Genomic DNA, 16,873 nt, shown 5'->3' on the forward strand with positions numbered 1-16,873 from the left:
CAGCAGTGAGATACTTAAACTCATATAAATTTTCCAAGTCCTTAAGAGGGGAAAAATATTTTTAAAATTTAGGATGGTATTGGTCCATAGAAATAAAGCATGTTAAAATGGTTGCTAATGAAAAAAGTCAGAATTCTTTAAAATAACGGAAGTAGATCATGACTATCATAGAGATTATAACACAACAGGGCATTTGAAGATACTCACTTAGGTACCTGCTATCTTTGCACTAAGACAAAAGGTAAGAAATAGGACCAGCAAAATGGAAGCACATGGTAATGTATCACTCTTTGCTCATTTTAATGTGCTGCTACGGGAAGGTATACTTTCTTCCCGAGATGATAGGGAAGTTCTGATTTCCTTGACATCTTACTTCATTTTTAGCAAAATTCAAACACAAAGCCAGGCGTTTTGATGTGAGAATGCCGTTAGGCCCCGTAGCTGCTGTTGTAGTTAGAAACCAGGTTGTATACGGTGGTGGCTCCTTGTTCTCCTGGCCCTGAGGTTGGTGTGATGGAGTTCCCAGGGAGTGTCAGACAGCGTGGAAACCGTTTTATTTGAATGACGTTAGCAGATGTGGCTATTCCGTCAGGCAGACAACAGGGACTCGCCCTCTCTTCTGGAAGGTGCCCAAGGTGCAGTCCAGCCCCCGGGGGGTGTCACTCAGTACTGGGTGACTTTGAGATACATGACTTCATGGGTAGAGAAATAATGAGAAAGAACGTATTCCAAAAATGTTGTATCTCGTCTTAACTGTCGGCATCCTTCATGTAGCAGCAGCAAATCGATGGTGAGTTTGCTACCGTCTATGTACAGGTTTAGATGTGATAGGCCAACGCCACCTGTCGCATTGAAACCAAAATGTGGATCGCGTGAGTCCGAGTTCCTTGTCTCACAAAGTGGAAGAAGGGATTCACGGAGGACATGAATGCATGTTAAAATGGTTGCCAATGAAAGAAATCAGTAGATCATGACTATCATAGAGATTATAACACAACAGGGCATTTGAAGATACTCACTTAGGTACCTGCTATCTTTGCACTAAGACAAAAGGTAAGAAGTAGGACCAGCAAAATGGAAGCACATGGTAATGTATCACTCTTTCCTCATTTTAATGTGCTGCTACGGGAAGGTATGCTTTCTTCCCGAGATGATTGCTTTCATTAGCAACCATTTTCACATGCATTATGTTAAATAATTCTGGGTTAAGGGAGGCGAGGTTTACGGGAGAAGCTTTCCTGGAAAAGGGGCCGGGGGCTCCATGCAGCAGCAGGTGTAGCTCGGCATCCAAGGGAGTGAGAGCTTATCATCAGTCCGCGTGCGGAGGCCCACATGGCGGTCAGCCCGGGCTCAGGGAGCATGTCTCCGACCATCAGCCCAAGACCCTGCTCGGGAGAGGGAGGGAGAGAGGGAGCCCTATAGCTCTTTAATCTGGGGGGTGGATACGGCCTTGCCAGCTCCTGATTGGTCTTTTCAAATAATTCTGCCTTAGCAATATCCTCAGGATTGGTGTATATGCCTCACTGCCTTGTGATTGGTTATTTGCAAGCTGCTTGTCTTAGCAATATCCGTACATTTTAAAGTTCATGCCTTCCCCGCTCAGTTGGGGTGTCTTAGTAACTCTACCTAGTTGGGTGCCCCAGTTTTAGTCCCTCTTCTCCCCCATGGTCCCGATTCCTGACCATCTAGCTTCCCTCTGTTTCCTCAGGACCACGCATGTATGTGGCAAAAGTAGGCTATTCTATCGGTGACGTGACATTTTTCAGAGATTGGAAAGATATTCCACTGAAGCTTATTTTTATGACATTTGTACCATAAGGTGTGTGATATATAAACTTCACCAGGACATTCCATATGGAGGATACTCTGCTCCATGGGAAAGCCATGTAACTGTGGGTCCTGTGTCATGAGCCAGAAAGTGAGCTTCACAATGTAGATAAATATCTGAACATTTTGTCAGAAGTATTTCTAGAGAAAAATATTGCAAACAACAACAACATCCCAACACCTAGCTTCGACTATTATGACTCCCACACACAAGAAAATGACATGAGCTGATCTTGTCCCGTATGGGGCATCTTCCATTTCCTTAAGAGATCCCCTGGTTGAGTTCAGTGATAGTGGAGATGTTATCTCCTGTCTCATAACCGCAAGTTTCCAAAGCTTCAAAAGGCCTCATGGAAATCATGCCGGTTACTAGTGGTTCCCAGAGTGAGGTGTGCAGAGAATGCCTGCGTCCTCAGTGTATCATCAGAAATAACCGTCATGATAGTGACACCCAGACAACCAGTCGGAGTTCTGGGGATTGTGTCTCACCAAGCTGAGGAATAAAATCACGGACCAGGAGATTTAAGCAAGAGTGTGGGAATTTATCATGAGGGGACGCCAACTGCCCACACGGGGTGGACCTGCTCCTTGTCTGTTTGTCTCACGCTCTGACTGGCTCCTTCTACCTGCCACCTGGAGCTTCCCCCTGCTTCTCCCCTCCTTCTCCCCTGTCTCTTACAACCTCCTGCACCTGCAGGATACATGTCCTTGTGGTTTGTAGCTCGGCCCTACTTGGCCCAGCAGTTATGTCCGCACTTCCTCCTTCCACCCCGTCTCTTGCAACCTTCCGCACCTGCAAGGCAGCATTCCTGTGGTGGTAGATGGTTCCAGTGGTCTCTTTCACACGTCCTCCTTCCTCCCCCCTTATTCTGCCTGCCTAGTCCTGCTTCCACCTCCTCTCGGTGGGAACCCCCAAAACATTTTCTAGTAATTGCCGCAGATCCTGAGTAGTGATCATGTTTTCTAACAGTATCGCGTTCCTCCCGAACTCTCACGAATGGTCAGGTGATCTGACCCTCAGGGTAGAGAAGCTTCTAAATCCTTGCTGCCTCCTCCTCCCAAGACTTCCGGACTCGCCCAGGGCGCCAGGCGCCTCTCAGTAAGGCTGGCATTTCCCAGTGAGCGCTGACTACCCCACCAGCTTCCTGGTCTTTGTTTACCTGGAAGCATGGCCGCAGAATGCCCCTGACATGGATCCAGCACCCCCCCTCCAACCCCCATAAATTATAATCGACTCACATAAACGTTGCCTCCCGTATAAATAAATACCTTCGTCTCTCTTCCTCCTCTTCTTTCAAAGAGTAAAATCAGCACAGCTGGTGTGGCTCAGTGGTTGAGTGTCGTCCTATGAACCAGGAGGTCACAGTGTGATTCCCATCAGGACACATGCCCGGGTTGCAGGCTCCATCCCCAACAGGGGGTGTGCAGGAGGCAGCAGATCAATGATTCTCTCTCATCACTGATGTTTCTCTCTCTCCCTCTCCCTTCCTCTTTGAAATCAATACAAATATATGTTCTTTAAAAAGAGTAAAATCGAATTGGCAGATTCGTTTAAGGACCATATCATGGTTTGCAGAGTCGCTGCTGCATACAATCTTGTATTCGGGACACCGTGGTGGATGGAACATTTGAAACCTTGACCTCCACGTGAAAAAGGTAAACCCATTATATCCAAGTGCAGTTTGCTCTGACAGCGAGGCATCCGAAGGCCCTAGATTAGAATCACCGATTAAGTCCTTCCAGGCGCGAGGAGAAAGCCTTCAGCAAATCCCTGAAGGCTCCCCTCCCAGCCCCACCGTCTGCTTATCATCTCCCTGAGCGCGCACTAAGGGGTCCTGTGCGCATCCACCTGGAGGGGCGCGCCTACCCACAGCTGGGAGGATGGGAACCTGCAGAGACCAGCTGGTGAGAGGGAGGGCGAGGGCGCGCCCAGGCCCAGGGCTGTGGTCTGGCCCCTTCACCACCGGCGAGGACCCCACCCCGTTCCCTTCGCGTTCGGCCGCCGTGGGCTCCGTGCATGTCTCCCACGCAGGGCGCTCCCCGGCGCCCTTTGTCCCCCCCATCCCCCCCAGGCTGTGGTGGGAGGACTGGGGGGCAGGCACCGCCAGCTCCAGCGGCTTCTCTGCGGCAAAGCACCGCGCTCCCTCCGCTTGGGCGATGGAGGGGGAACCCGCGGTTCTGGGGAAGGTGTGAGGGGGCGCCGCTGGGGCGCGCAGCCCGTAAACCAGGGGCCCGCGTTCTCACCTGCCATCCACTGGCATTCGCGTCGCCAAGACGCTTCCTCCCCTCCCGCCCCCCTCCCCCCTCCCCCTAGCTACCCACAGGAGCGCTCGGGGCGCCCACCCTTGGGAGACGGGGGCAGGGAGGGGGTCACGTTTTCTCTCCGTAAGATTCCGAACAGGATCCAACCTCCCAACTAAAAAAATACAAAAATGCATGAAAAGAAATAAACCGAATAAGCCAAACCCGATGGGTAGCCGCTGTCTGGAGACGGAAGCAGCTCTGGCCGGAGGCGCCGCGGCGGGAGGGCTCGGCTCGGGCGCTGAATTATTCATTTATGTCTCCCCCCGCCCCGACTCCCAGCCAGAAGCCTCGGTCCGCGCGCCTGCCCCCCGCGCCCCACCTGGCGGGGTCTCCCCTCCTCGGCGGCGCCGCCCCCTCCCGCCCGGGCCCCGTCCGTCCCTCCGCGCCCGCCCCGCGCGCTCCTCCGGCGTCGGCCCCGCGAGGGAGGCCGCCCGGCGCGGGGGGAGGCGGGGGCGTGTCGGGCGCCTCCTCCGGCGGCTCCGGCTCCGGCGCGGCCGCGGCCATTGGCTCCGCGCGGGGACGGGGCGCCACGCGCTATATTAACGCTCCCGCCCGCCCGCCCGGCGGCTCCGAGCGCGGGCCCCGCGCGGGATGCGGCGCCCCCGGCACTGACTCCTCGCGGCCGCTCCGCCCGCACCGACTCCGCGCGGCCTCCCGCCGGCCCCCCGCCCGAGGTCCCGGGGCGCCGCGCCCCTCAGCGAATCGGGGGAGCAGCGGAGACCGTGGGGCGCGCGGAGCATGCGGAGGCGGAGGCGCCCGGGCGCGCACGGCCCCGGGGAGTAGGGAGCCAGGCTTCCGAGGCGAAGGGCGCGCAGGGGGGCGGGTGCCCTCCCGCCCGCGGGTCCCCAGCCCGGCCTCCCCGGCGCCTCCCGGCTCCTCCCGGGTCCCCAGCCCGGCTGCGGCTCCGGCTGCGGCTCCGGCTCCGGCTCCGGCTCCGGCTGCGGCGGGGCGCGCGCGGCGCATGGAGCGGCGGCGGCTGCCCCATGGAGTGTTACTACATTGTCATCAGCTCCACGCGCCTCAGCAACGGGCACTTTCGCAACATCAAGGGGGTCTTCCGGGGCCCCCTGAGCAAGAGCGGGAACCGGACCCTGGTAAGGCTTCGGGTTCCTGCCCCCCCAAACCTCTCTCCCACCCCCCTCCGGTCCCAGAGGGCGTTCGCAGGATCGGGGTTACCGGGAGGCTGGGAGGCGATCCCGCCTGGTCCCCGATGCTCGGGGGGATCTGTCCGCGCGCGCGGGGAGGATGCGGGGGAGAAATTGCCGGCAGCCGCCGGGACCGGGCCGGGCTGACCCTTGGCCGCGCCGCATCGCGCTACGATGACCTGCGTCCCTGGTCGGAAGCACACGGTGTCAGCGAGTCTCTTTTTAAGAAAGAAAAGGAAAAAGGAAAAATTCAAACCCCAAGTAACCCCGCAGCACGTTTGGGCTCGGGAAGCTTCGGGGACTGAGCCTGCGGGGTCCCCGGGGGAGGCGGGCGCCGGGCGCGTGGATGGAGCGAGCGCGGGGGTGAGCGAGGGTCTCGGGTGCCGAGCCTGTGGGGTCCCTGGTGGGGTTGGGGTGCCGGCGGATCCCCACGGACTGGGAGCAAACTTCTCTCTGGCGAGGAGTTGGCGCTGAGCTTCCGGGAGCCCCGGGCCCGCGGGGGCGCCTGCTCGCTGCTCCCGAGAAGGGGTTGGGGGAGCGCGGGGGGCGGGCGGCGCGTGGCAGACGGAGCCCTGAGGAGACCGGCGGACGGGACCCTGCGGCGCCCGGGGGTCCTCCCTGGACCACGGAGCCCGTCCTGCCGCAGCCTCGTCGGAAGGTCACTCCTGATTGGTGGACGGGGATGTGCTGAGCGTCCGGATGGTGCAGTGTGATGGTAGCGGTTCCTTTTTCTTCCCAAACCCCCTTAGCAACACAGCTCCTGGCAGGACGGGCCCCCAGGTATCGGGGTCTCCTGAGAAGCACGCGCTTCACTCAATCCAGGGGAAAAAAGAAGGAAAAAATAAGAAAAAGTAGCGGGAAGACTCATTAGGCAGAGAACTGCAGAGTAGAGCCAGAAGGGGGGATATGCAAATGTGCGTATCCCTGAAGTCTGGGACCATGACAGTAGCAAGCAACACCCCTCCCCCTTTTATTTTATTTTATTTTATTTATTGACAAAGCGATTACCCAGCCTCAGCCTGGAGAGCAGTAGTTCATGCACAGATTCGGTTAGTCCAACTGCAAATACAGTATTCTTCATCTGCTTTCCTTTGTGCATCTTAGAAAAATGATTCTACACATTTTTTTTTTAAAAAAATGTGCTGTGATGTGTCTTCCACAAATAAAAAGTTCTCATTGGAAGTTTTAAGTGAATTTGACATTGATATTTCCCCCCATGAATCTATTGGACCACTCCTCTCAGCTCATTTAAGAATCGAAGAAGCAGGTTAGTTTGTTGCTTTTTATTACTGTTCTGGTGGTGGTGGTGGTAAGGTTGGTGGTGGTGGTGGTTGAAGAAAAGAAAGCGCTTGCTCTTCTGTGGTCTTCCTCGGAGCAGTAGGCAGAGACTGAGGGACTCCGTAAGGTTACTCTAGTTCCATGGAGAGAGCTCAGCCATGGAAGGTAATTTTTTTTTTTGGGGGGGGGGGGGGAGAACCCTTCATTTTAAAGTATGTTCTGGCTTCTTTTTAAAAATCAAGTTTCACTTTTGGGAAAAGGCAAACTTATTGAATAAGATCTCATTCCGGTGGTGATAAAACCTCACAATAGAATCCGTAGACAAAATTTTACTTGGAACATCTCAATTTGTTAATCTGGATGTGTAAGTCAACCTTGGATTTCTGATAATGCTTGACCTTGCCTTTGCTGATTCGTTTGTTGTGAGTTTGAAATTGACTAGTTCTATACCACTCATATTAGCCAAGAAGATGTTAAATTCCAGATTTGCCAGTGTAACTTTGGGATCTTTGTGAGGTAAATAAATCTAAATATAAGCACGTGTCTCAAGCAACAAATTAAAAGGTTTAGAAATAGCTCCTACCATAATTCTTTTAGTTATAGTGAAAGGACTTATAGGGACTTTACAGCTAGTCCTTTCAGGTTATGTTCATAAGCTGCTCAAGTCTGTATTGCTTGTGTAAGAGAGTTACATGGACAGAAATGATGTAGGTTTTCATGTATGGTCCAGCTATATTTGAAATTTGAGATTTATACCTATTTTAAAGTATAAGAGAAGAGATTCTAAATATAGTCACAAGTGCATTTATATTAAAGAACATTTGTATTTTATAAACATTCTTTGTTAACATTTATAGTTGCCTAAAGTGTATTATTTACAGCACATGGATGCCATGAGGACTTACTTATAAGCGAAAACTTACTATAAGCTACAACCAGAAAACTGAACCTGAAACTTCTCAGAATTAGCGACCTTATAAGAAACACAAATACTAACTTAAAAATGTGTATGTGCTACATTTTGAACATTTTCAAGTAAGAATTTATGATTATCATGTTTTTAACCCCAGTTTCAGAGAATAATATTTATGGGATCTTTTTTTGTCTATTTTATTTTGATATATTATTAACTTTCCCTTTAAGAAACCATTACATTCTTACATTTCAAAATGTGCAGTAACTTAAAAGGATTTTTAATAATATCTCCAGTGGTCGTGTGTGTGTGTGTTCAGGAAAAGTACAACTTACAACCAAAAACCATTTAGAGAAAAGGTATTTTGATTTTTGCAAAGAATTTCCAGTTACTTTCAATCACTGGATAACTAATGGACATTCTGAACACTTGAAAAATTCAAAATTAAATAAAATGATTTCACAGTCTTCAGACAAAATCATTGAAGTGATGTAAGCTAACCTGTAACTGTTAAAACAGTGATATTCATGAATTAGGAGGTTACTTAGAGGACAAAATTGCTTCTAGAATAAAACTCGGGTTTCAGTGACAGTGGTGAAGTGTTTGTGGTCCTAAATCCAGAATGGAATCCTGCCACCCATATTGAGCATGTTGCCCGCATGTACAGTCCGTTCCATAGGTCACGGTCTGCCATGCACACATCAAATTTTAGGAGGTTTGTACAGATTCAGTCTATTGTCAATCCTGACCCTATTCCTGAACTTTTAAACATATTTCTCTTGACACTTTTAACTGAAAACATACAGATTTCTAATTTGCACTGAAAGGTCACGATGCCGGTCTTGAATTCTGGTATAAGTAGCATCCTATCTGTGATACAGTTTTAACTCCATGGAATAAGAAATAAGCTACTATTTAATTAGTGTTCCAGAATATCATGAATGAGTTATATGGTTTAATGACCATGGATTAAGTTTACCTTCATGTCCACTCATTCTTTCCCCTAGAACTCCCCAACCACCGTGTGGTACGTGAGTGTTTATTGGATGCGCACGTTTGGCTATGCTTACGCTTTGCAACTGAGCCACAAAATGTCTTTGCCTTAATTATATATTTTTAAGCATGTAAATATATGTTATACGCTTAATACAAAAGTTAAATAGAATTTTATCATTTTTAGTACAGAGTCTGGGGTTTGCCTTTGGAACTTTGGAAATCGTTACTAATTTATTCACTACATTCTGTTAGGTGATGAGCATGTTTGTGTCTCATGAGATAACCAGGTCTGTTTTACTGACGACGGAATTCAGAAGGAATGAGTGGTGGTTCAGAGGCCAGGCAGCGAGCCAATACTATAATGGAGATTTCCTGACTCCAGACATATTTCCTTCGTCATTGACATGCTAAGTCGTGGAATCCATAGGAATTGCTATGATAATATTCATACTAATAAAGAGATGACATTGGAGGTATCCATTGTTTGAAGAGACTCGACTTGTCCATTTGACTCCAGGCATTTAAAAATAGTGCCAGATTCACAGAATACTTTGAATTCAAATGTATGTTACTTCTCATCTTCCAATATGAAAACATCAATGATTCCTGTCTGGCCTAAGCCCTGTTTCTATCAGCTGCCCTCCATTTCCAATATACTAGGTACCAGGTTTTGCAAGAAAAACAGCTGATTTATGATTGGGTTCATTCCTATGCACTGAAATGCCTCGGATGCACACGGCTGTTCCAGGCTCCACAGGCTCTGCGAAGTGTCACACGCTGTGGGATGTGCTGAGGTGCTTTCGGGATGCTCACGTTCATTGTCAACGTGTTGAAAAGTACGCACATATTTTGACATACTCACAGGTTTCCTTGTCACTCAGAATATTTTCATAAGCATTCATTTTGAAAAGTATGAAAAAATTCTGGGGTTTTCCTTGGGGAATACAGGAACTCCTGAAATTAGGTAGGTCTTTGAAACAGGCTCCATGGCCTTTAGTTCTAGTTGTTATTATCTAATATAACATTAGTCTTCATGTAATTCCCTTACACATGTCTGTATCTCCTAGGACAGTGATGGTGAGCCTTTTGAGCTCAGCATGTCAGCATTTTGAAAAACCCTAACTTAACTCTGGGGCCGTGTCACATATAGAATTTTTTTGATATTTGCAACCATAGTAAAACAAAGACTTATATTTTTGATATTTATTTTATATATTTAAATGCCATTTAACAAAGAAAAATCAACCAAAAAAATGAGTTCGCGTGTCACCTCTGACACACGTGTCATAGGTTCGCCATCACTGTCCTAGGGAATGTAATTTTAAGGGTTTCTCCACTCATGGAGTCTCATTTGGGTGGCACATTGAAGATTGTATGTTAAATATACCAATTTCTGAATCAGCGCGGATGAGAAAGTGTCATTGTTAGGTTAATATCTTCAAGGAAGGTCAGGGGTGAGGATGGGTTAGGGTGATACCTTTATATATCTTCACACTTCCTTGCTTTACAGACTTGTTCACATGATCAGTAGGTATCTGTTCTTCCAAGTTCCTTGTAAACTATTACACATTCAGTATTAGAGAACATCCCTGTCTCTTTCCCAAAGACACGGTGTCATATATGCTTTGCTGTACTTGTTTTTATTCTAGCAAAACTACAACTCAGGCATTTTTAGAGCACATTGTTCAAGTGAGGGACATAACTTATAATTGAATTATTTATGCTATGACTTACTGAAAAAAATGTAAACAGATTTTTAAGGCAAATGTTGTCAAGTAATACCCAAGGCTGCCTCATACCGTGTTAGTTCATGCAACATTGAGTGATTTTTGAAGCTGAAATTCAGATAGTGACGTCATATCTGGTCTGCACTTCTCAGTTCTGCACCAATGTTTTCCAGGCTGTTGATGATGGCAATTACATCTTTACTGATGGGCACTTGGGCTGTTTCCAGATCTCAGCTGTTGTAAATTGTGCTGCTATGAACATATTCCTTCTGATTGTCTGATCTTGATGGTAGGTTTGGTGTGAGGGCTTACCAACAAGCATTTAAATCCCTGGAGAGTATTCAACCCAGTAGAGAGGTGAATATCATGACATAAGGAGAACCATAACCATGTATTGACAAATTCCCCAAAGTAGAAATTCCCAGGCGCCAGGATTTAATCAATTCAGTAACTCCAGTGGGTGATAATCAGAGTCACGTTTTCCCGTTCTAAGTCAGTCAGCAGTTGTTTGGATAACGTACAGGCGGCCTTCCGTCAATTAGAAGTTGTTTGCGTAAGCACAACTATATAGATGTGTCCGCAAGCCGGCTTCCTCGCGGTTCCTGAGGACGGAGTGAACATGGCGATGCTTGATTTCAGGGGGCAGGCGAGCTTCGGCCTAAATTCGGCCTCTGGTGTGAGCCACTGGTTCTCAACCTCGGCTGCACATGAGAATCGCCTGGGAACCTTTTTAAAATCCTGATTTCTGGGCCTCAACCTCATCCAAGGTTGAGAACCACTGGTTTGAGCAGTCGGGTAACTTAATGACAGGTATTTCTGTGGAAACAGACGAGAAAGGTTAATAGTTTGAGCAAATTAAAAATTCATTTTCTCAGTTTGGAGATCACCCAGTTGAGAGTATTTCTGGCTGTCGGTTGGAACGATTTTCAGGTGGAGTGAGGGAGGGAGGCGTGGCTGGGACAGGTGTTTTGGTTTGTAGTGCGAGTGTGGCGGTGATCTGAGTGGCTACATAACCACAGGCCGGAAGCCGGTCCCCCCCCAGCCGGTCCAGCCACCAGCCGCTGCGGTGACCTCTCGGAGGTTCATATCCAGGTGCCCCGCCTTAGCCTGCGCGGCTACGAGGAAAAGACACCTTCCGTGTCGTAGCAACTCCCCATCAGACTAGTGGAGAGAATTGGAAATGTTAGTTTGGAGAGTTCTGGAGAATTTAGGATTCAGTCCAGTTTCCAGGTAGAAAGGAAAACCTTGAAGACAGTGAGCAGCGCTGGACTCTGGTGTCCGTAAAGCTGTATTATGGAAACGTAATTTTTCTCTCTCTAAGGATCCCCATGTCTATCAAAGATAAACATAATCCGGTGAACTTGTTTACACATGAAGTCTAGTTTTACTGGAATTGGCCTGATTATTTACAGAAGTGCAGCAAGAGTAGTGATTGACCATGACAGCTGTTTTAAATATGCTTTGCTGGAACTTTTCATAAAAAATCTCAGATTGCCCGGACGGGTGTGGCTCAGTGGTTGAGCATCGACCCAGGAACCAAGAGCTCACCGGTTTGATTCCCAGTCAGGGCCTGTGCCTGGGTTGTGGGGTTGCGGGCTTGGTCCCCAGTAGGGGGCGTGCAGGAGGCTGCCAGTTGATGATTCTCTCTCATCAGTGTTGTCTCTAGCTCTCTCTCCCTCTCCATTCCTCTCTGAAATCAATAAAAATATATACCAGTATCTCAGGTTGATTTCAGAAGCCACTTGAGGCCAAGGATTTCTCCATTTGTGTCCTCTTAGCAAAGAGAACACATTCTTATTGAAGTTATGCAAATCAAATATTGTCATGAAAAATAAGAGTGTTTAATAGAAGTTTCTGAATTCTAGAGGGATCAGGTAGGGAGAGAAGAGATATTTCAACTTCCGTTGCAAAGAACCACTTTACCAAGTCACTGTTAGAGATCGTTTTAAAGCGAGGAGAGAAGGAAGTTCCTTAAATCTGGAAAACGAAACATTAAAGTGTCTGCCGTGTTTTAAATGAACCCCAAACACTGCGTCAGTGGGTTTAGTCTGTTGTGGTTCATCTTTGTTGATCTGGATCTTTTATTAGCAGTTTTATGAGCTTATCCGTTTTTCATCAGATTTTAGGAATTCTTACCCAATTCACTGTTATGACTCAAAAGTATCAGAAACCTGCATTGTAGAGTACTTGCCAGGGTCTTTTTCATGAGTCTCTTTAAATCGAAGTAATTTTGCAGGAACATTTTTGCAAAAACATCAGAATAAGACAACTGTTTGCAGATGACAGAAACTTTTTAAAAAATTGGCTGTGGTTGCCATCTGATGTGAACTCATTATAATTCCATTCACAAGGGAATCTGGTTGTTTCTCTAGCATATGTTTCAAAACTCTGACGGAAACCATTATACCAGACATGTCGTATGTGTAGGAATGTCGCACACAGCGGCCTAGAGAAAGCTGAGCGCCTGTTCTCATTGGGCAGTTGCCTCCCAGGAGGTTTAACACAGATGGAAAGCTACGTGATTGTAAAGAACTAAGCTCTTTCAACAGAGAAAAATCAGTGTTCTTAAGCAATCCAAGACTGATAAAGACAAAATCAATTATTATTTTCTAGGAAGATGATTTTGGTAAAGAAAATCCCTTGTTTATAATTTCTTAGAGCAGAATAATAATCTTAGAAAATGTTTCCCTCTAACAGTGAGAAAAAACAAAATGTTAATTTTGCATTCGTGTTTTTTTATATTTAAAATGTTCTTTTTCTTTTCAACTTAAATAAAACCAATCTTAGTAAACTTGACCGCACATAGAATTCCTTCATCCAGATTGTTTTTGCAGAGCCCTCCTGCACCTTTCTGTACCCAATTGGGTTATGTTCTGTCTTCTTTCCTTTTTTATTCAGGAATGATCAGTTTACTTTAGGGCAAAATTACTCAGTTTTTTTTTTTTCTTTTACCAAAATAGGCAAGGATCCTGGCCGGTGTGCCTCAGTTCTTGAGCATCGACCTATGAACCAGGAGGTCAGGGTACCTGCCTGGGTTAAAGGTTCGAGTCCCAGGAGGGGGTTAGGGTTAGTGCTCTTTACAGATTAATTTTGGGGAATACCTTGTGAAGGTAGAAAGATACCATATCTCTGAAAGGTGCACACACAGACATGCATAAACTTACAGACAGGCACCCATAGAGCCTTCGTAGTGTTTGTTTTAAACATTTTAGCCAGGTCTCGGGTACAGACCTCACAGGAATGGTTGGGTCCGAATTGTGTTTCAGGAGGTGGACGAAGTCGGGGTGACCTGCCGGGCCGGCCAGCGTTGCACTACTGCTTTCTTTGGGTTGCTTGGTGCCTGGACCCCTGAGAGCTCTCTGTGGAGAAGGGTCTGCACGGCCGTGTTTCTGGGGGTCTGGGAGTCTCTCCTCAAAGGGCCCTTTGAGAGGGACTTCTCCAAGTGAAAGTTGCCTCACAGTGGCCGTTACAATCGCAGATTATCGGGAAGGACACCCCGTGTCTCACAGGGCACAGGTCCTGGCCCGCAGTGCGTGTGGTCGCAGGGGCGGGAGCCGGACGGGAGGAGAGGGAGGCCAGTGGGAGCCCATCTCTGCCTGGAGATTCCCTGTGAGGAGCCGGTGATCCTGCTGAAGGTAACCCCAGGGAGCCAGCTCCCCGCTCAGAGAGCAGGTACTTCCCCAAAAGCTCCCACAGAAGGACCAGGAAGCAGGTGTGCAGCTCGGACCCGAGAGCGGAGGGCGGGTGCAGGGGCGCCCTCACTCTCCAGGCGGGTGAGGAAGCAGGGCGCTCAGCCCGGCCGGTGTGGCTCAGTGATTGAGCATCGACCTATGAACCAGGAGGTCACGGTTCGATTCCTGGTCAGGGCACAGGCCCGGGTGTGGGCTCGATCCCCAGTGGGGGGCGTGCAGGAGGCAGCCGACCCATGATTCTCTCTCATCATCAAGATTCTCTCTCCTCCTCTCCCTTCCTCTCTCTAAAAAACTAAAAAATACATATATTTAAAGGAAAAAAGAAAGCAGTGAGTTTAAAGGGCTCTGTGAGTACAACACCTGGCTGCTCACCACCCTCACTCAGAGTCACTGACGTCTTCTTTGGACCCCGACTCTGACGCCATGAACTGTCAAAGTTCAGAAACAATGAGTAAGCCCTAGCCAGTGTGGCTCAGTGGATAGAGCATCAGCCTGCGGACTGAAGCATCCCGGGTTCTATTCCGGTCAAGGGCAGGGGCCTCGGTTGCTGGGTCCCTGACCCTGGTCAGGATGTGTGCAGGAGGCAACCAATCATTGTGTCTCTCTGTCTCTCCCTCTCCCTTCCACTTCTCTAAAAATCAACGAAAAAATATCCTTGGGTGAGGATTAACAGGGAGGGAGGGAGGGAAGGAGGGAGGGAGGAAAAGTAGAACCGATGCACCCCAGTTAGTCTGGGAGTGGTAATTAGGAGAACGGCATTGTGCACACAGCCAGAAAGACAGTTTGCAAACTGGAATCACTCAGACCGGCACATGGCATGAGCTCGGGGATACTGCTGTAAAGCACCTTAGGGGGGAGGCAGTGCTGGGCTAGCCTCACAGTGATTGGTTGTAGATTAGACTTTTCAGTGATTGCCTCATGTCATTCTCGGGTAACGGTTCAATTTGCTTACGATTTCCGGGGCATAAGCAAGCTATGGCCCGGGTGAGGTTAGTCCTGCAAAATGAGCTAAATCAAATGTTCTTATGCCGGGACTGGTGTGTTTTTCCTGGCCGGGGACATCTTCAGGCTGGCCTTCGTGAGCGTTTAATTGGAACATGTGCTCTAAGATATCTGGTTCTAAATGGCATTTCCTTCCCGACTAACGAAGGCACGCTGTCTACTCGTTTAGTCTGAGAACCAAATTTCACACCTGGGAGAGAGAATCCTTTTCATGATTCTGCATGTGGCCCCGCATTGTACCAACTTTTAGGTAGTTATTAGTATTTTTAAGTTTTTGACATATTTGTATTTTTCTATAAATTGGTTGAACTGACTAACAGTATTCTCCAGATCCTATAGCTAGAAATGCTACAATAATACAGAAAAAATTAGATTGAGGGTGATGCATTTTTGCATTTGAAAATGGCAAACTGTCGCTCATGCCAAAGGTATTTTAGGTAATTTCTTATTGTTTTGGTCTTTTAAAAAATAAATTCTAGAATGTTATTGTATTCCTTAATTTATAATTCTAGTAAATATGTTTAGTACATGTAGCATATATGAAAACAGTTCTCTTAAAATATAATGCATAGGGGAAATATTTTTTTAAATGATTGTAATGATAATACAATGTCGAAATAATTTCTTCCAATGACCCTGTTTTACTGAGATATTACTATAGAAGTCAATTACTGTATACTAGGAACTTGAGTGCTCCTGCTATAGGAAGAAAAAAATAGCAGTTTTAATCTGTGGTATACTGAAGTCAAAATTCATGCAGAAATTCCGTGTCTTGATTTATCACTTTTATAAACTGCTAACTACAAAAAGTAAGAAATATAATTTTATTAATTTTCCTTTGTAAACATTTTAACCCAAAGCCATTTGATCTCTTTTATCTCATTCTAAATGACTCTTTGCCACTGAGAAAATTCTTACCATGTATGCTATTCTGTGGTGGTGTTTTCAACTAGCAAGGTGTCATTATTTTTTATGCATATACTAGAGGCCTGATGCACGAAATTTGTGCATGGATAGGGTCCCTAGGCCTGGCCGGCAATCAGGGCCGATCTGTGGGGCGATTGGGGGCCCCCACTAGCACCTGCCTTAGTGACCTGGGGCCTGTGGGAGGGGGCAGCTCCTGCGTTGAGCGTCTGCCTCCTGGTGGTCAGCGTGCATCATTGCGACCGGTCATTCTGACATCTGGTCGATTTGCATATCAGGCTTTTATGATACAGGATCACAGTCAGCTTCCTAGCACAACATGGGGTCAGATGGGTAATAAATAATGAAAACTCCATTCCCATTGTCAAAGCAAACAGAGCCCATTACCTGATGTTGCTCTGCGCTGCTTCCCAAGGGCCTGGCCCCATCAGAGGAAAGCCATGTGCTTCTCCAGTGTACACGTTCTGTTATCAGTCGTCTCAGGACATGTGCTCGAGGAGCGAGAGGAATGGTGTGGGGGTAAGGCTGTCCCGGGCAGACGGCTGTGGGGGAACAAGTGCAAGGCCTTTGTTTGTGTCTGTGCTCAGCCGTGACGGCAGAGAGGTCTCTTTTTATTTGGACCTTTCCGGTCCCACCATCTGGTCGATGACCTCGCTGAGGTCAGTGGACGGGGAGCTGTCCCTGTTGGGTAGATGCAGGCAGCTCCTGGGTGCGGTGCTCAGGGGCGGCTTTCCCCAGATACGGCAGGAGAATGGTTGGGTGAAGCAGGAGGCAGACATGGCCTTCAGAGCAGAGACTGTAAAGGAACTGGGACCCAACGCTGGGAGTTGGAGGGTGAGAGAGGAAGGAGGACAAGGAGGAGGGCCGGGGGCAGTGGACACGGGCGATGAGCTGGCCCTGGAGGTGAGGCCTTCGAGGTAGGACCCAGCTCTAGAGAGAGGCTCAGCGCAGCGATGTTTTCAAGAGAGACCGATTCAGTTTATCGAAATGGTGAGGCCAAACTCCAGTGAAAAGCCTAAACTTAGAGACGGCGTCGGTCACGGACAACTCTGACTTCAAGGGGAC

General features: G+C 48.0%; 1 protein-coding gene across 1 annotated transcript in view; it reads left to right on the forward strand.

Moving 5' to 3' along the window:
- The first annotated feature begins 4,627 nt into the window (after positions 1-4,627).
- ZNF804A (zinc finger protein 804A) overlaps positions 4,628-16,873 on the forward strand; it is a 120,964-nt gene continuing 108,718 nt past the window's right edge. Inside the window, exon 1 of the mRNA XM_059702522.1 lies at positions 4,628-5,225. Coding sequence (XP_059558505.1) covers positions 5,115-5,225 — 111 coding nt within the window. The 5' untranslated portion in view covers positions 4,628-5,114. The remainder of the gene's footprint in view (positions 5,226-16,873) is intronic.

Source organism: Myotis daubentonii, chromosome 7 (assembly GCF_963259705.1).
Source record: "Myotis daubentonii chromosome 7, mMyoDau2.1, whole genome shotgun sequence".
Classification (NCBI taxonomy): domain Eukaryota; kingdom Metazoa; phylum Chordata; class Mammalia; order Chiroptera; family Vespertilionidae; genus Myotis; species Myotis daubentonii.